Source organism: Camelina sativa, chromosome 9 (assembly GCF_000633955.1).
Source record: "Camelina sativa cultivar DH55 chromosome 9, Cs, whole genome shotgun sequence".
Classification (NCBI taxonomy): Eukaryota; Viridiplantae; Streptophyta; class Magnoliopsida; order Brassicales; family Brassicaceae; genus Camelina; species Camelina sativa.
The window spans coordinates 27,537,273-27,558,296 of NC_025693.1; the positions used below are offsets into that span (position 1 = coordinate 27,537,273).

General features: G+C 37.2%; 7 protein-coding genes across 8 annotated transcripts; 4 read left to right on the forward strand and 3 right to left on the reverse strand.

Annotated features, from left to right (window-relative positions):
* LOC104715790 (MADS-box transcription factor PHERES 2-like) lies at positions 3,914 to 4,714 on the forward strand. Its single transcript, XM_019230068.1, has 2 exons — positions 3,914 to 4,511; positions 4,653 to 4,714. The coding sequence occupies exons 1-2, from the start codon at positions 3,914 to 3,916 to the stop codon at positions 4,712 to 4,714; spliced, it is 660 nt and encodes a 219-aa protein (XP_019085613.1).
* On the reverse strand, positions 5,772 to 11,842 carry LOC104715791 (putative F-box protein At1g50870). Its single transcript, XM_010433167.1, has 2 exons — positions 10,915 to 11,842; positions 5,772 to 6,103 (listed from the first exon to the last, which is right to left on the reverse strand). Exons 1-2 carry the CDS (start codon positions 11,840 to 11,842, stop codon positions 5,772 to 5,774), a joined length of 1,260 nt encoding a protein of 419 aa, XP_010431469.1.
* On the forward strand, positions 12,741 to 14,246 carry LOC104712580 (equilibrative nucleotide transporter 1-like). Its single transcript, XM_010429503.2, has 2 exons — positions 12,741 to 13,363; positions 13,451 to 14,246. Exons 1-2 carry the CDS (start codon positions 12,811 to 12,813, stop codon positions 14,182 to 14,184), a joined length of 1,287 nt encoding a protein of 428 aa, XP_010427805.1. The 5' UTR covers positions 12,741 to 12,810; the 3' UTR covers positions 14,185 to 14,246.
* Positions 14,252 to 15,315, forward strand: LOC104715792 (equilibrative nucleotide transporter 1-like; the record flags this gene model as incomplete). Its single annotated transcript, XM_010433168.2, has 2 exons — positions 14,252 to 14,351; positions 14,439 to 15,315. Coding segments are annotated over 2 exons (834 nt in total), but the record flags the coding sequence as incomplete, so codon positions are not given.
* LOC104712579 lies at positions 15,399 to 17,223 on the reverse strand. The gene is made up of 4 exons (XM_010429502.2): positions 16,482 to 17,223; positions 16,267 to 16,388; positions 16,088 to 16,179; positions 15,399 to 15,987 (listed from the first exon to the last, which is right to left on the reverse strand). The coding sequence occupies exons 1-4, from the start codon at positions 17,221 to 17,223 to the stop codon at positions 15,399 to 15,401; spliced, it is 1,545 nt and encodes a 514-aa protein (XP_010427804.1).
* On the reverse strand, positions 17,653 to 19,011 carry LOC104712581 (protein NUCLEAR FUSION DEFECTIVE 6, chloroplastic/mitochondrial). Of its 2 annotated transcripts, none has more exons than XM_010429504.2 (3): positions 18,771 to 19,011; positions 18,513 to 18,634; positions 17,653 to 18,028 (listed from the first exon to the last, which is right to left on the reverse strand). In XM_010429504.2, the coding sequence occupies exons 1-3, from the start codon at positions 18,959 to 18,961 to the stop codon at positions 18,009 to 18,011; spliced, it is 333 nt and encodes a 110-aa protein (XP_010427806.1). In that variant the 5' UTR covers positions 18,962 to 19,011; the 3' UTR covers positions 17,653 to 18,008. The 2 variants fall into 2 exon arrangements, with proteins under 2 accessions (XP_010427806.1, XP_010427807.1); XM_010429505.2 differs by having other exon boundaries at positions 18,513 to 18,631; positions 18,771 to 19,010.
* On the forward strand, positions 19,176 to 20,628 carry LOC104712582 (F-box protein SKIP22). The gene has a single exon (XM_010429506.2). It carries the CDS (start codon positions 19,227 to 19,229, stop codon positions 20,409 to 20,411), a length of 1,185 nt encoding a protein of 394 aa, XP_010427808.1. The 5' UTR covers positions 19,176 to 19,226; the 3' UTR covers positions 20,412 to 20,628.

Sequence of the window (21,024 nt, forward strand, 5' to 3'; positions counted from 1 at the left end):
CCAAAGACCACTGGAATTGTTGTGGAGAACCCCAAAATCTCCCAATATCACAAAAGGTCCCCAAACAACTTAAAATAATACCATGACCCGAGAGCCGTTTTCCTACTCTTTCTTTTTACACTAAGCTTTACGGTATGTATGTAAAGAACATTCCAATGTATTGAATACAACATTGATTATCTTGGTTTAGCTTGCGATTCTCGAGTCAATTAGATAAATGAAGGAGAGAATTGGGGCGGAGCTTCAGTTACGTGATCTATCCATCGAAGTAAAGACTTTGGAGAGTTCTATGTAACGTGGAATAGTGTTCAATGCCTCGTTCGAGAGATTAAGCTTCAGTCTAGTAGACAAAAGGAAGCAAAGAGACATGTGAGTTACTTATCAAAACTTAACAATATGATGGGGTTAGAATGGTGGAGGAAACATCAGAAGCTACCTGATCCGGTCGTCGCAGTCCAGGTACTTTTAAAAGGCTCAGTTTGATGCTTCTGGAGATATGCTCTTGATCTCATATCTGCCTGCATATAGTAGTCTGTATATTAATATTTAAAGACTTTTCCACTTCACAAAATAACTATCTGTTTGTTGGCATATCTAAAAGTATCACTTACCTGTCTAATAGGTTCGGGAACACGGTAGTTGCAGGTCATCTTGACAATTTCAACAGCAGAGTCGAGTGATATGCGATGGCTAACCGAAATGTATATGGGCTTTAGAGAACTCAGAGTTGGACGGAATCCCTGTTGAAAGTAATTTTAAAAACTTGAACATTAAATTCACTTCCTTACAAAAGATATCAAAACCACAATGGAGAAGTTTCATTACTTAAAGTGATTTAATCACTACTAATAGAACACAATATAAACTTAGAGACACGACATATTATAGACAGCAAATGTCAAGGCAAAGTCACTTACTACTCCCCAAGTAAATCCAGAGTTCCCTACCAAAGTGATAACTTGCTCATGCTCGTTTTCTTTGAGCTGAAGTCTCACCTCAGATTGATTCAGACCATCCACATGATGCAGCTGAAATGTTACAAAATATAAGTTCAATATTAATGACCGATGGCACAATATGATGTACACAAGCAAAAACGGTTCCAAAGAGAGATTCTGAGAAGTTCGTACGTTCTTTCCGACCCCAATGGTAGGGAGGTGAGCAAGAACACCTAAATGACACGCCAAACCAAATTCTATGACACAAAAACATCCAACACCGTAAATTACAGATCTTGAGATGCAACTTACAAACTAAGGTAAACAGAGAAAGTTCGTATTTATACCTCGTGGATGAAGTATTCCATTTCCATCCACCATAATTGAGTGCTTCACTGATTTTTTTAGCATTTTGTCTAAGATTGTTCATGATCCCTTGGGTAGTTCCTTGCTCCACGCTAAATACTTTAGGTTTAGGCCGTCGCAAATCTTCCTTGTTTTCTGTTAGACCAAATTAGAGGTATGAGTTTCTTGATAAAAAAACTGTGGAAGAAGCTCAAAAGAAATTTATTCACTTACCATTCACAGGAACAGGATTTTTGGCACCCATTTCAGAATCATTCTGCTTTGGTAAAACAGGAGTGTCCTTTGTGATAACCTGTGAATGAAAACTCTCTAGCCTTCAGAAATGTTCATATATTCTAATGAAGATGTAAATATATTCCAATGAAGAAACCAGAGAAATACCTTGGAGATGTTCTTCAGTGTTATGTTAAGATAGGTTGATGACCGTGAAGGTGCGCAGACTGCAACCTGAAAAACAGTATATCTTATTCCCTCTCCATTGAATTACCAAAAGTGAATGAGAACACAGTAGCAACATCAAAACCATGAGATTTGTTTTATCTCCTTAATAAAAACAACAAACCTGCTTAAGTATAATCACTGCACCAACTCGTATATCTCTTCCAAACTCACTCTCGGAGATAACTTTTCTGTGCACACTGGCATCAACTGTTCCTGTGGGATCCTACCAGAAATACACATTGATTTGAGACACATGTTAAATGGTGCTTGAAAGAAACCAAACCATTCACACTGGTATGTTTTTTCTACCTTAAGAGTCACCATGACATCACCTAGACCATTTGGAGTGCATGTTTTGACAATCGCCACAACCTACAAATAACCAACCATAATTCAAATACATCACTACACTTTCACTTTAGTAGTTGCAAATAAAAGATGTTGAGCATCATGAAGATAGCATCATCACGTAGCTTAACCAAAATAAACAACATTTGGCCTTCTATTACCTCAATTATTCTACAAGCTCTGCAAATAACATGTGGCCAAATAGTAAAAAATCGGGTGAAGACATATTTTTCAGAATCTCTCCACAACAGGGCAAAAGCCAACACATACCAGCAGACCTTAAAGCCAATTGGTTTATATAAAGTCGGCCTTAAATCACAATAGCAAGAGATTGGTTTATATAACAGAAGGACTTACGACAATTGAAGGAAGAAGTAGTGGACTGTCCATTAAATTAGAGAAGATGGAAGAACATAATTAACAGTTACGAACGAAACCGTAGCAATTGTGATGGAAGACATGGAAGGATAAGTAGAGGACTGAAAAACTTGAAACGGCATCAAATGTTGAAACAGTATGGATCGTGAGTTAAGGAGAAGAGCAACCAGTGGAGATGGAGGACGGTGGAGATGGAGCATCCTCGACACAGGGCAGAGGAAAGGCCAATAGGTTAAATCCATAGTACTGGGCCTAGAGAAGACAGCCCCAACGGGTTAATAAAAAATCGTGCTGGGCCTGAATTAACTCTGCAAAAATATTGGGTTAAGTACAATCCGAAAAATCCAAAATATTAAAGAAATAATAACCAGAAGAGAGGAAAAGTTAACTTTATATATATAAATTCTTTTTTATTTTCTGAACGTAGTTTTTTTTGGATTGTTTTATGTCTAATTGAGTTGTACCAGTCGTGGAATCAGAGAAACGAGACAATGTTTATGTGTAATATTTGTTGAATGAAGTAACTGAAGTTTAAGAAAAAAAAACATCAAGTTATTAAACACTGTGAGTTGAAGTCAAAGCTCTAGAAAACAGAATAAAAGACTTTGTGAACTTGGCGTTTTCCAAGTCAAGGATATATATGTTGTTGAGAATTTTTCATAAGACATGCAAATCTTAATACTGAACTTAAAGTATAAATGTATTTATATATGAACGTTATTAGCCTCTTTTTAAAAGTACACTTACACAAATTGACTAATGTAAGTAGTAGTAGGATAGATTAACGTTATATATTTTATCCATATAAAATATCATAAATTAGTTAATAATCAGACACCTAAACTTATTGATGTATAAGTTACTATACTAGTTGAACAAAAATCGAGAGTGTAGATGGTTCTTGTCGTTTAAATGTCTTACAACTGGTTTTTATAACATATAATATAATCATTATCTATATTGTTATTTTCTATTCCACAAATATTTTTCTTTTTGTAACTTTATTTTTTTTTATCACTTTACTTTTTATCCATTTAAATTGGTATTTAATATGAAAATTACAAAAATTAGATTTATACATCGTAAATATTTTAAATTAATTTTTATATAACTTTTTACTAAACGTGGACATCCTAAATAAAAATACATCTCATGTTACATATGTGAATGCAAAATTTACCATTAATACAATATCTCTATATTCACGTCCCATAAAAAGTATTATATCTAAATAGGATTACTAACTATTTTTAAAATGATAGGGTTATCGTTTTATATCCAATCAAGTGTCTACACGTAGGAGTGGAACAGATACGATATCTGAGATAGTCAACCAAATTTAAAGCTATGAGTGAGCAAAGAAATAAACCCTAATGGATAAAAAGCACATTTCGTTTCCTATATAAACACCTCTTGCCAACAAAACAAAACACACAACAAAGATGGTGAACATGAGAAGAAAAACGAAGTATTCGCTTATAGAAGATGAAGCATCAAGAAAAAGAAGCTTCATCAAACGGAAAAAAGGGATGATGAAGAAACTTGCTCAGCTGTCGACTCTCTGTGACATCAAGACGTGTGCGGTGATCTACAGTCCTTATAACCCAGACCCTGAGGCTTGGCCATCAAGAGAAGGCGCTGAGAAAGTGATATCAGATTTTATGGAGGTTCCGATGGACGATCGGAATAAAAGGTCGTTTGATCAAGAACGTTTTCTGCGTGTGAGGATTGCTAAAGAGGAAGCGAAATTGCAAAAAATGCGTACTGGGAACCAAAATTTTGAGATTCAAAATATTATGTTTGGTTGTCTTAAAGGAGAGATTGATGTGCACAAGCTTGGTGAAAAGGATATTCAGGATTTAAATTCTTTTATTGATACTTATATAAACAAGCTTACTTGCAGGCAGAACCTTATGGAGAATGGTGGATCTTCTTCTCGTTTACCTCTTTCTGTTGTTGCAGATGCAGTTGTTGTCCCAGTTGGAGATTATGATCACATGAATCAAAATCAAAATCAGCAGAATTTGATTCAACGCCAAAGTGATTTTCTTATTGAACTTTTTCGACAGATTCCACAGAAAATTCATCAATTCAATATGAATGTGAATCTGGGTTTGAATCTGAATCTGAACTCGAACCAAAATATGATTTTGGATTTGAATCAAATTCCTAATGTTGAAGAGGATGATGATCTTGCTATCACCGCTGCTGATGTTGGTGCTCCTAACACCACCAACAATTGATTTAGAGTTAAGAAGGGAGTTGTTTTTTCTCTTCTAAGTGAAGTATTAATCGTTTGTAATTGCGTTTTCGTCATTTGAAAGACAAAACTTCTATGTGATATCTTTTTGGTTTCTATTTTATTTTTGTAATAATAATTAAAGGTTTTGCTTTTAAAGTCGTTTCAATGTTATTATGATTACTAGGTATATGTATTTGCTTGGCAAAATCTTAATTTTATTTAAAAAAATATTAATCATATCGAAGAAAAGAAACTAGCTAGTAGTTACGTTTCAATGGTAGGTTTAGTTCATCAATTCAATGTGAAAACAAAAGTAATAAAGAAGGTTTTTTAGTAAATTTGGCTACGTTTGTGATTCCTACATATTGTCGAGAACTATATTCTAATATCATATAAATAACACATAATATTATGAAAACAATCTGTAAACCTCCATGAACTTTCATATAGCACCACAAACCCAAAGATTCTGAACCTTGATCTCTGTCCACACAATTTAGAAGTTGAAAACCAGTTTTCCCCTAATTCTAAAGTTTGAATCCTTGGTCCCCCCATAAAGGTTAGTTAACGCGGTTTATGACAAAAATGATGTCAAACCAAAAACCGAATACAATAAACCAAAGTGAGACCCGATTCGAGTTATTTACAACCCAAAATATATACCCAGTTAGAAGAATCCCCAAATTGAAATTTTGAGAACCCTAGTTTTGATTTTCTCTCTTGAACATCTTTGATTTTCTTTTTTCAACATCTAAGATCTAATATGAGCAATTCATCTTGAGCTATGAGTGGAACATCAAATGTCCAACAAAGAAGAAGAGTTATGGGTGTGCCAAAGATGTGTTGGTGTGGAGCTGGTATTGTGGCATTGATTTTAAAGTCGGCTCCCAATCCTTACCATTGTTACTATTGTTGTGCTTATGCTGCATCACTTAAGGTAATGTGATTGATTTGTTTCTAACTAACTTTTTATTCTAATTTTTTGTGCTTTATAACTTATCGATGATAAGCATAATTTCAAGTGAGTTGACGAAGCATTGTTGAATGAGATCGAGATATTAGTTGTCATGTATCCTGGACTGTGTGATACATCCATTCCCATCACATCTAAATGCAATCTTTGTTTTATCATATCTGTACTGTGCGATATTGCATCCAGTCTTTAGAGCATGGCTGATTACAGCTTCCTTGAAGGTAATGGCGTTGAAGAATTTCTCGTGATAGTACAAACTCCCATCTCCACTTATGATGTTGTTATGCTTTCTCTCCCGACCAGCTTCAACATCTTCATCATTCTTACTGTCCGGATACTCATCGTGAAAGATCGAAAGTTCATCTCTAAACTCCATTAAAACTTTCTCGATTTCAAACGCGTCTCGCTCCCTTGGATCTTCATTGTCAGGTTAATCGTCTCTTATCGGATGACCTTCTCCTCCTTCCTCTGGCGGACCAGACCTAGTAGCCTCGTGATGAACGATTACAATATTTGTCTCCAGCTCAATCGAATCCATCATTGCAAACTTCGACTCTATATCAATTGGGAATTTTTTGTTTCTAGAGTTCTAGGTTTTTCTCCGATTTGGAAATTATTATGTTTTGGGGATTTTAGGCTTAATAGGTATTGTTAAACGGGTTGATTCAGGTTTATTTCTGGGTAATTTGGTTTAGTTTTATTGTCACGCGATGAATGGATCTTCCGGCACAGTAAACCAATGCTAAACCACGATTTTGACATTATGGGGGACCAAGGATTCAAACTTTTGAATTAGGGGGAAATTGGATTTCAACTTCCAAATTGTATGGACTGAGATCGAAGTTTATAATTTGTGGGTTTGTGCTGCTATATGAAAGTTCCTAGAAAGACACATATTGTTTTTTTGTTAAGAACAACTCGTTATTCCAATTTTTTTTGTTCTTGCATCTCTTGTTCTTATTATTTCTCTTACTCCATGAGATTGCTCATATGTGTACTCATTCGACCAAAAGATTAAACTAGGTTTCACACAATTGACAATTTTCTTGTCTCTACAACCAAGCTCCACTTTGAGACAGAAGGTTTTTATCTTACAATCTCTTGATGCATCAAGCTCTTCATCTCTCACATGTGCTTCTCCCTCTCAATCTCTCATACACTTTGTAATAGGCTCTATACACATCCAACATGCAGTCCTCCTGTAGCCAACACACCACAACCCAACAATATTAAAATTCGTTCTCATATGTTATTTTAAATGTCATACCATTACACATAAAATTATGATCATTGTGAATAATTTTTATATATCAAGGCATTAAATCAATTTATTGTTATATTGAAACAGGTTTGCGTTATATATGATCTATGTCCAAATTCTTTTTAATAAGCCAAGAAAATAACTTGTTTGGTTGAAACTCTCGTACATATTATTTTTCTCAACATATCTTTTAGCCACATCAACGACTCTTTAAAACCTTAGCTGGAACATATCATCTTCCTCAACAGCTTCACATATTTCATCTACAGTTCTCCCCAAAAACTGGTCTTTGTGAAAAACTCCCCATGATTTTCCATACATACCATCCTTTGGTAAACCCAAATTAAAGCATCTAAAGAAAACTTAATGATTTGAGAATTAAAAAAATTTCTAAACTTATAAAAGATGTAAATTATATTAGAAAAACATGAATTAGGAAAAGAATATCACCAGAAAGCTCATAATCCAGCCATATATAAGGAAATTAAGAAAGAGAACTCATAAGATAATTTCTAGGGTTTCTTTGCAAAATAATTTTCAAAACTTAATTGGATTTTTAGTACATATATTATTTATAATTAGAGAAATATGTAGGTTTTACTATTTGTGTAATAGAAGAGTTGTGAGACAGATGAGAAAGTGGGATAGAGTGTAGTAGTGTGAAATTACAAAAGGATAGTTGCATCTGTACTACTCATCTAGTGTATAGAAATACAAAAATATTAAATATTTTTAATTTATTCATATTTAATATACTTTATATCAGTTGTACGGATGAAAATTTATATATTAATATACATATGTACACTAAATGAGTTGTACAACTTAATATATACTCCCTCCGTTCTAGTTTAACTGTCGTTTAAGGTTTTTGCACACAAATTAAAAAAAACTATTAAATTTTATGTTTTGCCCTTCATTAATATATTTTATAAATTTTTCATTGGTTGAAACTTTAATACAGCATGGATAAGATTGGAATATTCATCAAACATCTGCATTGAAAATCTAAAACAACAACTAATATGAAACAAAAATTAAATCCTAGAACGACAACTAAATTAGAACGGAGGGAGTATGTATTATTATTCATCCGTACACTTAATAAATTGTACGGATTACATATGCACTTTTAACGAGTTATACAAATAAAAATTTATGAAATTTATTTTACATAATAAAAATAAATCGTCAAACAAAATGTATTTCAAGTAATAGATGCTAAAATATAGAATTTTATATACCTCAAATTTTTTGATAACAAATTTATATTGATTAGTATTTTAGTTCTTAGATTCAAGAGGTAATGTAATAAATAATAAAAATATTTAATTTTAATGGTATATTTGTTAATAAAATTTTTTTTTTTTTGGAATTTTTTTTTTTGGTCAACATAAAAAGATTTTTTGAGTGTTAGAAAGTAATGTAAATAGTAGTAAATAGTAAAATTTATTTTGTAAATTATAAATAGTTAATGTACTAAGTTGCTAATTAAGTTTTTTTTTGTCAACAATTGGGCCACAACAGGCCGGCCCATTAGCCTAATCCCTACATTTGTAGGGAGCGGGACTCGATCCCGGGTGTGATGGTGCCTTGTGCATTAAGGACTTACCTTTGACCACTGCACTAAAGTCACTTCACTTGCTAATTAAGTTTTAAAAATGTATACTTTGCAACTTTTCCCTAATTTATAATTTCTTCCCTATCTTCTTTTTTTCACAACTATCTTCTTTATCACACAAAGCCTCAAAACAGTTGACAAAAAAAAAAAAAAGCCTCAAAACACAAAAGTCAAAAACAATTGTGACGGATCTAACATTTTACAAAGTCAAAGTAAACACACCACGGTCAACAGGCCTAATAAAACAAAACGAAACCCATTAAGGAACCCTAGACAGAAGGAAAAGCTGAATACTCAGCACAAAGAACACATGGCAATGGAATGACTTGTGAGAAGCCGAAGAGGTGGAAGTCTCCGACCACTGGCAGAATCAAGCGACGCCGGCAAGCTTCAATTCCAGCCACAAAACGCCAGGAAGCTTGCGAAAGATCTCAATCTTCGCCCAAACGAATAAAAGCGAATTCCAAATTTAGCTTTGATGAGAGTATGACTCCGCCTAAAGAAGTCTGCAAAACTTCTTCATCTTCATCTTCAATCCATAGCTTCAATCTTGCAGTTCATCAATCAAAGGCTTGCGTTTATCAAACCGTTGCGAATCAAAATAAACCAGACAAAAGCTATAATGGTTTTTCAGATCCGAAACAAAAAACCTTACCAGCAGTGGTGACACTGGACAAAGAGCCGATCGATCTCGCTATAGAAATCGATATCGCCAGAGAAAAAGCCAGCAACAAATGCTATTGAAGCCATCTATGTTGGAGACAAAGCTAGCCACAAATACTATGGAAGCCATCTATGCCGGAGACAAAACCAGCCACAGATGCTATGGAAGCCACTTATGCCGGAGACAAAACCAGCCACAGGTACTACAAAAGCCACCTATACCGGAGCCAAAACTAGCAGACGTTGGTAATGAACCAAACGTCTCCAAACGCATGCGGACCAAAACAATCAGGCGGCAAGTAAAACAGTAGATTAGAGAGAGAGTAGAGAAATCCAAGTCCCTAATTTCTTCTCTAGCTACAAACATTTTTTTTTTTTACGAAACAATCACTGAGTAAAAGCTATTGAAGAAAGCTACTCTTTAAGCAAGGAGGACAAGATTGAGACACGTGTTGGAGCAATGCCATGTGCACGTTCTGAGTTGGTGATACCAGATTCTTCATTTGCTAACCGGAGACATTTGCTTTTCTTTTCAAGTTAATGGACAAAACTGATCAGGTTCTTGATCAATGCCTCGTATGATTGTTTTGTCAATGATACATCGACTTAAAATAAGGTATATAGGCTTGTTTGTTTGCCTGTCGCCAACGACAGAAACCAGTGACATCGACAAAAAGTTCTAGTTCATCAACCAGTTGCAGCGACTGTCGTCAGCGACCATAGTCACTAAAATTTTCAGCGATCAGTCGCTGAAACTAGTCGCTGGATCTAGCAACAGACAAACGAATAACATAGCGACTAAAAACATAAAAAATAATAATTGATAAATTAAATATAGTCAAAATTAAAGTTAATTAAATAAAAAGATAACTACATATAGTTATTAAAATTAAACTAAATCTAACTAAATAAAATAACAAATTAATTTGAATATATTTAAGTAAAATTATAAAAAAAAATCAGTTATAAACAAATTAAATTTAACAATATTAAAATGAATAAATTAAAAATAAAAATAAATTCAAATTAATTATTTAAAAATATGTAAATATGTTATTAATTTATTTTCATGTGTATATGTAACTTACATTTTATTTAAAAGTATAAATTATCAAAAAATAAATTTTATTAATTTAAAATATATATGTAGTAGTTAGTCGCAGCGACAAGCAAACTGAAATTTGTCGCTGGTCGTTGTCGCTGGATCCTGTACACATGATCTAGTGTACAGACAAACTAACAAGGCCTATATGTGCAAAGTGCTTCCTTGTGCATTGATGTTTTGGAATTACTTTAAAATCACATAGAACTTTGGTAATGAGATAAATAGTATCATGAATATTAAGGAATGATAAAATTATGAAAAAGCTTGCAGAAGTGAAAGATACAAACTGTCACACAAGATATAAACTTATAAATTTAATCATAGAGTTGCATAAATTATATAGTATTATTCTAAGGGACAAAAAAAATCAATAGATTGTTACAAAGACATGAGAGTCTCGACGTGATTGGGGAAAGAAAAGAGCGTACACAGACGTTTATTTCCAAGTCCATTCTTAAACCTAAAGTCCTCATCCGCGATTCCTTTAAACTCGACTCGTCTCAAGCTATTTCTCCCCGGATCAAAATATAAAATAACAAACGAGTTAAGAAACGTGCGTATGACATAAATAAACTCACCAGCATCCGTGACACCATAGATTTTGTAAACTGTATTCAAACTCCGAACAAAAGGTGTAGGAAAATGTTTACACGACCATTGACTTTGCTCTGCATCCATCAAAATCCACATTGTGATGCCATCATCGTTTTCCATGAGATTACAACTATCAAGATAAGCTAACCTTCCCTTATAAGTTATCAGCTCACCCCAAAAATCTTCTAATGGGAATCTTATCATATCGAACTTTTCAGTTCTGACATCAAAACTCATTACTATGAAAATATCCGAATCTTCATCAAGATAGGAGGCATTATAATATAGAACACCGTTGATGCATCGCCCTGAACTACGGTAATAAGCACGATGCTTGTAATTGGTTTTAACCGTTCTCCATGATTTTTCAGCTGATCCCAATGTTAAAACCCGACACTCGTCAGAAGCTTCACTAGACGGCATGCACACAACTTTATGTTTACCCTCGATTGGATCGTATCCTAGAAAGACTATTACATCATACTGGGACTCCTCTATGGGTTTGGTTAAGGTCAAGAACTGTCTCGTGCTAGGGTTCCAAATCACGGGGTTTGCTACCTTTCGAAAGCAGATCAAGCCGTGGACGGACTCGCTTACCGAGAAGAAGCAATCTTTGGGGTATTTCATTTGGTAACTATCCACATGATAAGAATACAAATGAGGCTTTGTATTCTTATCGTGCTGCGGAAACGAGAAGACGAACACTTTGTCCTTGTGTTTGAAGAACATTAGAAGAGATGGCCGTGCTGAGGAGCGAGTCTCGAACGTGTCGGTGAAGTAAGGGTCGGTGGTGATTGATGACCAGTGCTTCGAGACGTAACGAGACCTCACAACAGATTCCGCAGGTAGCTTTAAGAGTATTGCTGTTGTTAGCTCGATGGGTAAAGACGACAATGATGTTGATTCTGACATCGATAAAGATCGTCTTCTCTTCTTTTCTTCTTGGTCTATCTTTGGTACATCCCCTAGGTTTTTTTTTGTTTTTTGGGTGTGTGTGTCTTCTTCCCCACGATTCGTTCCTCTATATTACGCTCTTTGTTTTTTTACCAAATAATACTATAAATTTCAAAAATATTTTTTTTTGGTAAAGATAAATTTGAAAAATATATATATTTCCATTTTTTTTAAAAACAAATAAATATGAAATTTAAAATAGTAGTTATCATATAAAATCTCAATAGTGACACAAAATGGTAAGAGTCTTTTAACAGAATTTTTTTTTTTATGAAATAACAAAATAGTCACACCAAAAAAAAAATCAGAAAAATATTCTTGTATATTCTTGTATAATATATATTCTTTATTTTTTTTGCCTGCCATATTTTATATATATTACTCAAGGTGTATTCTTGTTTCTAATATGAATATTTCTCATGGCAACACTAGGGACCGTATGTACGTACTTTCATTTTGTTGTTCTTGGTTATCGAGGGGTTTGTATTAGCTTGGTTTGGTTTATATATGTTGTCTGATGCTACCCATAGCGTGCATTGCATATCTGTTTTAGATGACACAAAGCATCATTATACAGAATGTGATATGCAAATGCAACTTGATAATGGTGATGCACCACTACTACAACTTGAGAAGAGTAAACATCTAAAACAATTATATACAAAATATTATTAAACAAATGCACGTTTTAGGGCCATTACCAAAGAAAAAACGAAAGAGAAAAAAAGAAATTTACTCCAACTAATGCGTCTACGCTACACATATCTATCCCAACCCAATTATTGCGCGGCCAATCAAACGACACCGTTATATTAATTACACACAGAGACAAAAACCACGCCGTTTTAAACCACTAAATCCCAAAGTCAACAAAATTCCCAAAATCCCCAAAACTGAGAAAAAAAAAAAACTAACAAAACTTCAAAATGACCACCGCCGATAAATCCGCCGGAATCGAAACTGACTCGGAACCAGGACCGGAGACTTCTCTTCTCCCCAATCCACACGAAGGATCAACCAGAAAAGCTCCTTCTGATTCATTCCACTTCGCTTACATCATCTACTTCACCCTCGGTGTTGGCTTCCTTCTTCCATGGAACGCTTTCATCACCGCCGTCGATTACTTCTCTTACCTCTACCCTTCCACCGCCGTCGATCGGATCTTCGCCGTTATCTATTTCCTCGTCGGTCTCGTATGTCTCTCCGTTATCGTTGTCTTCTATGCTCATAAGAGCCTCGCTAGCTTTAGAATCAATCTCGGCCTCTTGCTTTTCGTTATCTCCTTGCTTGTGGTTCCTGTTTTGGATCTGTTTTATGTCAAAGGACAGGTCGGTTTATACGCCGGATTCGATTTTACCTCCGTAGCCGTTGCGTTATCCGGTCTCGGTGATGCTCTTATGCAGGGAGGTTTGATCGGCGTCGCCGGTGAAATGCCTGAGAGGTATACGCAAGCTGTTGTCGCCGGAACTGCTGGCTCCGGTAAATTTTTCATCTCTCTCTCCGTGTGTTAGGTTGCTCTGGTTTAGATTAAACTTAGAAGGTGTTTGGGAATTTTGGATTTTGTAGGTGTTCTTGTTTCACTATTGAGAATCTTGACTAAAGCTGTGTATCCTCAAAACCCTGATGGTTTGAGAAAGAGTGCGAATCTATACTTTGCTGTGGGGATTGTTGTTATGGTGATCTGTGCTGTGTTGTTCAACATAGCTCATAGACTTCCGGTGATCAAGTACCACGAAGAGCGTAAAAAGGAAGAGCTAATCAAAGAGAAGAGTCAAGGAAAAGGTTCTTTAACAGGATCAGTGTGGAGAAAAACACTCTGGGAGATTGTGACCAAGATTAAGTCTCATGGTTTCGGGATCATTCTTCTATACATGGTGACGTTGTCGATATTCCCTGGCTACATTACCGAGGATGTTCATTCCGAGCTTCTTAATGACTGGTACCCTGTGCTACTCATTGCAGCCTACAACGTGTTTGACTTGGTTGGCAAGTCTCTCACCGCTGTCTACATGCTGATGGATGAGAAAATCGCTGTTGGTGGTTGCATTGCCAGGCTCTTGTTTTACCCTCTCTTCTGGGGTTGCTTACATGGTCCGATGTTTCTCAGGACTGAGATTCCTGTTACTATACTGACATGCTTATTGGGACTCACCAACGGGTACTTGACAAGCGTCTTGCTGATTCTGGCTCCGAAATCGGTTCCACTGAAACACGCAGAGACCGCAGGTATTGTCTCTGTGATGTTCTTGGTTATCGGTTTGGCCGCTGGGTCTGTCATTGCTTGGTTCTGGGTCATCTGATTCTACCAAAGCTTGTTATTTGTTGTACTTGTTGTATTCTTTGAGCATTCCACAAACTCAGCTTCATTNTCTCGGTGATGCTCTTATGCAGGGAGGTTTGATCGGCGTCGCCGGTGAAATGCCTGAGAGGTATACGCAAGCTGTTGTCGCCGGAACTGCTGGCTCCGGTAAATTTTTCATCTCTCTCTCCGTGTGTTAGGTTGCTCTGGTTTAGATTAAACTTAGAAGGTGTTTGGGAATTTTGGATTTTGTAGGTGTTCTTGTTTCACTATTGAGAATCTTGACTAAAGCTGTGTATCCTCAAAACCCTGATGGTTTGAGAAAGAGTGCGAATCTATACTTTGCTGTGGGGATTGTTGTTATGGTGATCTGTGCTGTGTTGTTCAACATAGCTCATAGACTTCCGGTGATCAAGTACCACGAAGAGCGTAAAAAGGAAGAGCTAATCAAAGAGAAGAGTCAAGGAAAAGGTTCTTTAACAGGATCAGTGTGGAGAAAAACACTCTGGGAGATTGTGACCAAGATTAAGTCTCATGGTTTCGGGATCATTCTTCTATACATGGTGACGTTGTCGATATTCCCTGGCTACATTACCGAGGATGTTCATTCCGAGCTTCTTAATGACTGGTACCCTGTGCTACTCATTGCAGCCTACAACGTGTTTGACTTGGTTGGCAAGTCTCTCACCGCTGTCTACATGCTGATGGATGAGAAAATCGCTGTTGGTGGTTGCATTGCCAGGCTCTTGTTTTACCCTCTCTTCTGGGGTTGCTTACATGGTCCGATGTTTCTCAGGACTGAGATTCCTGTTACTATACTGACATGCTTATTGGGACTCACCAACGGGTACTTGACAAGCGTCTTGCTGATTCTGGCTCCGAAATCGGTTCCACTGAAACACGCAGAGACCGCAGGTATTGTCTCTGTGATGTTCTTGGTTATCGGTTTGGCCGCTGGGTCTGTCATTGCTTGGTTCTGGGTCATCTGATTCTACCAAAGCTTGTTATTTGTTGTACTTGTTGTATTCTTTGAGCATTCCACAAACTCAGCTTCATTTATTCTGTGAATCATCATCATATGTGAAATATTCCTTTTTACTTCAGTAATATGTGAAAATTCTTTTTTTTTTTTACACCAAGAACACAATAGACTTGTAAGCTGTAAAACACTACAACGTGGATTCAGTGTATTCCATTAAAGTAAGTGTAAGTGGTTCAAGGATTTTTCAGTTTAATTCTGAGCTTTCTAGTAATCTTTGATGCTTTTGGATGGCCTGCACGTCTCTTGTTCTTGTTGCTATCAGACTGTGCGACTTCAATCCAGTTTAGAACACTGAGAATCAAAGATTGTGGTACTTTCTTAACGTCTGCGTCATCAGGGCCTTTAGATTTCTTCATACCTTTCTCCAGAGCCGTTTCGATGAAGTCCATGAACCAGTTTGCAGCTTCGTCCTCAATCTCCTTTGCCAACCTGATCGTGTTGCCTATCCCTCCACAAGCTGGGTTCTTGTTCTCATCATTTGATCTTAATGACCCTTCACTTTGCTGCTTCAGAATAATCCGCCTCTTTGATCTTCTCTTCTCCTGATCGATTGAATTATACGCGATTTCATGCAGGATTGAAGAAGAAGAAGACTCTTCTTCTCTTGGTTTCTGCGACTTGTTCTCAGCATCCAAAGCAGCTGCTTCAATGGATGTGATTTCAGTTACAGTTTGCGCCATCTCCTGGTGAAACTGCATGAATTTCTCAAAGCACGCCGTGGGGCATTCAGCTTTGGCTGATTTGCTCAGATTAGCAAACGTCCTGTCCCAAAAAACAAAATCACATCAACACATCACATTCAAACTCATATCCGATTCAAAAAGCGGAAGCAAAGAATGATTTAGCCAATTGTTTTATATACTTGATATGACGGACAACTGTTTCCGTAGCTGTAGCCTCGCGCAAAGCCTGAAGGGCAATCTTCTGAGCTGTCTCCCGAAGCTGAGTTGCTTCCTACATCAAACAAAGTAACACCAAAGAAGATTTGAGTAACAACTTAAACTTCAAGAAAGATGATGAGCTACAAGAACACAAATCAACCTTGCTGAGTGTGTTGAGCCTTCCTAGCAGGTTGTTGTCTTTCTCAAGTTTTATCATTTCCTGTCTTAAAGAAGTCGACCTCTTCGAGGTGGCCAAGGGAACAACAACATCTTCTTGAGCCTCTGCAATCAAGAAACAAGCTCTGTCTTGAACAAGCCATTACTATACACTATATGATCAGAATGTTAAAAGCAAAGGAGCACAAAATCCAATACCTAGAGAGAATTTGAAAGGACTAAGAAGAGAAGCTGATGTATTATTCTTCTTGGTCTCTCTATCACAGACACTTTTACTTCTCGGAAACTTAGAAGCAGATGGAACAGCACAACTCTTCCTCAACATCGCCGTCGCCGGACTCTCACCACCTTCCATTCTCCCCAAAACCCCTCCGCCAAAAGAGCATCTCACTCCACGTCCTCTTCTGATCGGAGACGCGGCGAATCTAGCTGAAACAGACCTCTTCGCCGGCGTGGAATGTTCAAAATCCAATGACATTGGTTTCACAACGAACGGAGACGAAACGTCGACGTTTTGTCCCCAAGACCCTCTTCTCGGCTTCGACACAGTCTCTTGTTCGGCTTTTCCTTTCAAACCCATCATCAACGGCTCCGGCGACCCGAGTAATGGGTGCCGACCAGGTATTGGCTTAGCGCCTTTTATAACAGGAACAGGGGATCCGGGTTCGAGCCGATCGACGTAGATAAACTGACCAAGCTGCAGCTTGTTGCTAAGAACGACGTCGTCCTGGTCCGAAGGAAGAGAGACGTAGATCGAGTTGGAGGAATCAGAGACTTTGATGAGAAACCCTTGTTTAGGCTCCAGAGACTTCTCGTCGAGACCGATGGGGACGATATCCGTGACTTGTAACATAGAGCTCCGGTGCTCTCTGGTTGGTTTGATTCCTGTTTTCATACCGTCGATTAGCTTTTGAAGGATTCCAGGTGCTAAAGCTGCCATTTTTGAATCAAGAACGAGCAATTCAGAAAATTTCAAGAACTGGGTATTTGGTTGAAGAAGAGACTAATGACTTTGAGATGAGAAGAAGGAGATGATCTTATGGATTTGCAGTTGCTAGAGAGCCAACGGTTACTAGTAGTAGAAGAAGAAGGGAAAAGATAAAAAAGCAAACTTTTTTTGAATCATGGCCTTTTGTTTTCGGGACGTTGCAACGGTCGAAATTGCTGGTAGATCTGTGTCGTAATTATATTCTCATTTATATCCGTGATCATTTTGTTTTACACTTTTATTCTCTTCTGATTGTATAACAGCCACTGTAATGCTGAGTTTGGTCGTTTGATGGGTAACTTTGCTAATTTTGAGGAACCATTCATATGCTAATACCACTAAACATATTGTATTTGGTGGTTGGACAGTGAATAGTTGGTGTAACAGATAAGCAAAGTATGATTGGGACTACAAAATTACAAGAAAGTCGAACTGTTTCAGTCACTTTTTGGTCGCTATGATAATGTCTTAATTGGTTTTGGTAAGGGAACACGAACAACTTTAGCAAAATGACTAGTTTATTTCCAGGCACAAGTGACTCATCAACTGAAGATGATAATTGTATAAACAAAAAAAGAACTAAGTAGGCCTTAGAAGAAAACAAGGGTCTGTCATTCTTTCCGGTACTTTTTTATATCTTCAAACCTCTCAGAAAACAAACTGCAAAATACCCCGCGATGAAATGAAACAAGTTTGTTTGAATCTAACACCTGGAATCAAAACACTTGCAGGCCATGTTATAGTGTTGAAGCAAATCCTGCATATATCAAACACAAACTTCGATTAGTCCAATAGTCACTGGATAGACCAACTGCAGCTCTGGTCCACCGATTCAATACTTCGTAGACATGAATCAACACATCATTTTACTACCACTGGATAAGATTACTAGCAAAACATGCCAAGACAAGAATATGGATCATACGGAAAGATAGGGCTAGACAGTAAGTAATAGGTCCTCACGGTGGAACAATAGTGTGATGTTCAAACACTATAAAGAACGTTTTCTATAAAGCCAAACATGTCAAGCAGTTCATTTATGGAATCCTATTTACCAATTGAGACTACATTTACTCCTCTTCTCTAGAAACAACAATGCAGAATCAGCTTTAATTCTATACATACATCACCAGTAGTGATTCAATTCCTCTCAATCTCAATCATTAACATCAATGAAACAAGGCTAAAGAAAGAGCTGTAAATCAAAGTCACTAGCAGAGAAAGAATAAGAACACAAGTACCTTCAGATAAGCAACTCCAGTTTTGATTGCTGAGAGATAGCAACGAAGTGAGCAAAGCAGAAGCAGTAACACTATGTAAAGGTACAAGTGAAACCCCTGCACTCAGTTCCACAGGTACCCTGCTGAACACAAAACCCCAAATCCAATTATACATTTCAGAGATAAACCCTAATTCTTCGAAACTAGATCTTATCTCCCGTAGACTAAAACTACCCTAAGGCATTACAAAACTTATTTCTATGATTCTGAGAGTCTAACCTTGAGAATGTGAGTCTACGTAGTGAGGGACGAGATGAAGAAGAAGAAGAAGAAGATGATCCATTCCCGAAAGCAATTCCGGCGGATTTTCCGATCTTAGAACTAGAAGATGCCGCTGATGAACGACCGAAGAGTATCTTCGCCGAAGATGACGATACCTGAAGAGCTCTTCTCATGCCGTTGGCCGCCATGTTTACTCTTTTCTTCTTTCAACTCTTCGTCGGCGACATTTTTGTGATTTTGCGAAGGTGAGGTTTTAAATTCGGGTCGGATCGGATCGGATCTTAGAAAACGGATCTAACACAAGTCTAACTCGGCCCATTAAGAACTGGGCTGGTAACCGGTTAAGACCTATTTCAACCGGGAATTAATAACCGGTTATTACCTGTGCTTTATCTTTTCTAAGTTTCATTTACTTCTCATTTCTCTCAGTTCTCACCTCTCTTGTTTACGAAGATGACGATACATTTGAGAAACCTCGAGACGAACGAAACCCTAACTTTCGAGTTTTCCGATGAGTCTACGCTCCATGATCTCCGGCTAAAAATCAATGATTCGACGCCTTCCTCTGTTGGTTTATCGATCAATCGCAACGACGAAGACGAACTCCTCGCGGTTTCGTCTCAGGCTACGCTCCGATCACTTGGCGTGAAGTCCGGTGATCTCATCTGTTTCTCTCTCGATTCCTCTGATCGTAGTGCGTTTGCTCAGAAGAAATCGGAAACGAATCATCAGGCGATTGAAGCAGTTTCTATCCCGAGTATCCAGAATCAATCGAGCAACGATACGACGAATCACGGAGGAGCAGAAGAGCTCGGCGGCATGAATCTCTCCGGTGTGAAAAGGTTAAGCGAACCTCTCTTCTTAAAAAAGATATTGATGGAGGAATCTGGTGACACGTGGGAATTTACGACTGTGGTCATGACTGTTCATGCTGTTATGTTAGATTCTGGATTTGTGCTGTTCAATCCTGATTTAGGTATGCGTTTTAGCTTCTCGGCGGGGACTTCAGTATCTCTTAAGTATACTCTCCCGTCTGTGATTAGTGCTAATGGAACCGAAGTAGTGACTTTGAATTTTGAGGATTTAGTTGATGTTGAAGTTTATGGGTCTCTTGATGAAGATAGTTTGGTAGATAAGGTGTGCATTAATAAACGTAGCTATATGAACATTGTTGATTTGCTTATGGAATCTGACAATGAAGAAGTTACTTTGAGCGTTCACCGTAAGGTACTCGTGTGGTGGAGAATGATTAAAGATGGTATTGTCACGCCTCTGTTGGTTAATCTATGCTACAAAACCGGTTTAGAACTTCCACCTTGCTTTATCAGTCTACCTCGAGAGCTAAAACACAAGATACTAGCGTCGCTTCCTGGTGTGGACATTGCGGCATTGGCATGTGTTTCTCCTGAACTGCGAGACATGGCTTCAGACAGTGACTTGTGGAAGCAGAAATGCTTGGAAGAGTGCAAACATCTTGTGACAGAAGGGAATGATGTGGTTAAATGGAAGGAGATGTTTGCTAGTTATTGGACTCGAAAGGGAATTTTCTCCTTGATAAGAGCTGGGGCACTTGAAAATTTTTCGCAGGGAGCATGGGTTCCTCCTGGAATCTTAGGTCGTGGAGGAAGAAACTACTAAAAAGGCTGTGACATAAAAAAGAGACCCCCCGGGTGAGTCAGGTGGAGTGAATGTTGTTTGTTTTCAAATCTTGCAAATAGGCTATTTTGATATTAGGAATGTGGTGTAAAGAGCATTTGAAACTTAGTATACTTCTTCTTATTCTAGTACTCAGGAATGAGATTGTTTGTATCGGATTTTGCTAAGTAAAGTATACTGAAATTGATGAGTTACTGAAGTTCACATGGAATTGGCATTTAGCCTTTGATGATTTTTCTCAACCAACCAGAAACAGAATTTAACACATTTAGTAGTAAAAGGATTCAAATTGAATGAAGTGAAAAGACTGCAAAGAAGGACAAACACAGAAACTCTATTGAAGTTGATTTGATCTCACAACACTTAATGGCCTTTGTAGGCTCTTCTCATAGATATTTCACAAAATTTATTATTGTCATAAAATAAATAGCATCCCTCTATCCAATAATGGATTTGGACTAAGTTGGTTGAGATAGGTAAAACTTCAATTGGAGAGAGAGAGATGTGGGTGGGTCTTTCTGATCACACGCAGAGGTCAAACTCCATTACTCCTTTATCTCTGTTATATTGTCATAGCATCTTTGACAAAAACCGT

Coding starts and splice junctions, on each gene's coding strand:
- LOC104715790 (XM_019230068.1), top strand. CDS start 3,914: ATGGTGAACATGAGAAGAAAAACGAAGTATTCGCTTATAGAAGATGAA. Junction 4,512..4,652: donor GAATTTGATTCAACGCCAAA/GTGATTTTCTTA, acceptor CTAATGTTGAAG/AGGATGATGATCTTGCTATC.
- LOC104715791 (XM_010433167.1), bottom strand. CDS start 11,842: ATGTCAGAATCAACATCATTGTCGTCTTTACCCATCGAGCTAACAACA. Junction 6,104..10,914: donor CTATGGTGTCACGGATGCTG/GTGAGTTTATTT, acceptor CTGACAATGAAG/ATCCAAGGGAGCGAGACGCG.
- LOC104712580 (XM_010429503.2), top strand. CDS start 12,811: ATGACCACCGCCGATAAATCCGCCGGAATCGAAACTGACTCGGAACCA. Junction 13,364..13,450: donor CGCCGGAACTGCTGGCTCCG/GTAAATTTTTCA, acceptor TGGATTTTGTAG/GTGTTCTTGTTTCACTATTG.
- LOC104712579 (XM_010429502.2), bottom strand. CDS start 17,223: ATGGCAGCTTTAGCACCTGGAATCCTTCAAAAGCTAATCGACGGTATG. Junction 16,389..16,481: donor TCCTTTCAAATTCTCTCTAG/GTATTGGATTTT, acceptor TCTTGATTGCAG/AGGCTCAAGAAGATGTTGTT. Junction 15,988..16,087: donor ACAGTTGTCCGTCATATCAA/GTATATAAAACA, acceptor TTTTTGGGACAG/GACGTTTGCTAATCTGAGCA.
- LOC104712581 (XM_010429504.2), bottom strand. CDS start 18,961: ATGGCGGCCAACGGCATGAGAAGAGCTCTTCAGGTATCGTCATCTTCG. Junction 18,635..18,770: donor CGTAGACTCACATTCTCAAG/GTTAGACTCTCA, acceptor TTTTGTGTTCAG/CAGGGTACCTGTGGAACTGA. Junction 18,029..18,512: donor CTGGAGTTGCTTATCTGAAG/GTACTTGTGTTC, acceptor TGATATATGCAG/GATTTGCTTCAACACTATAA.
- LOC104712582 (XM_010429506.2), top strand. CDS start 19,227: ATGACGATACATTTGAGAAACCTCGAGACGAACGAAACCCTAACTTTC.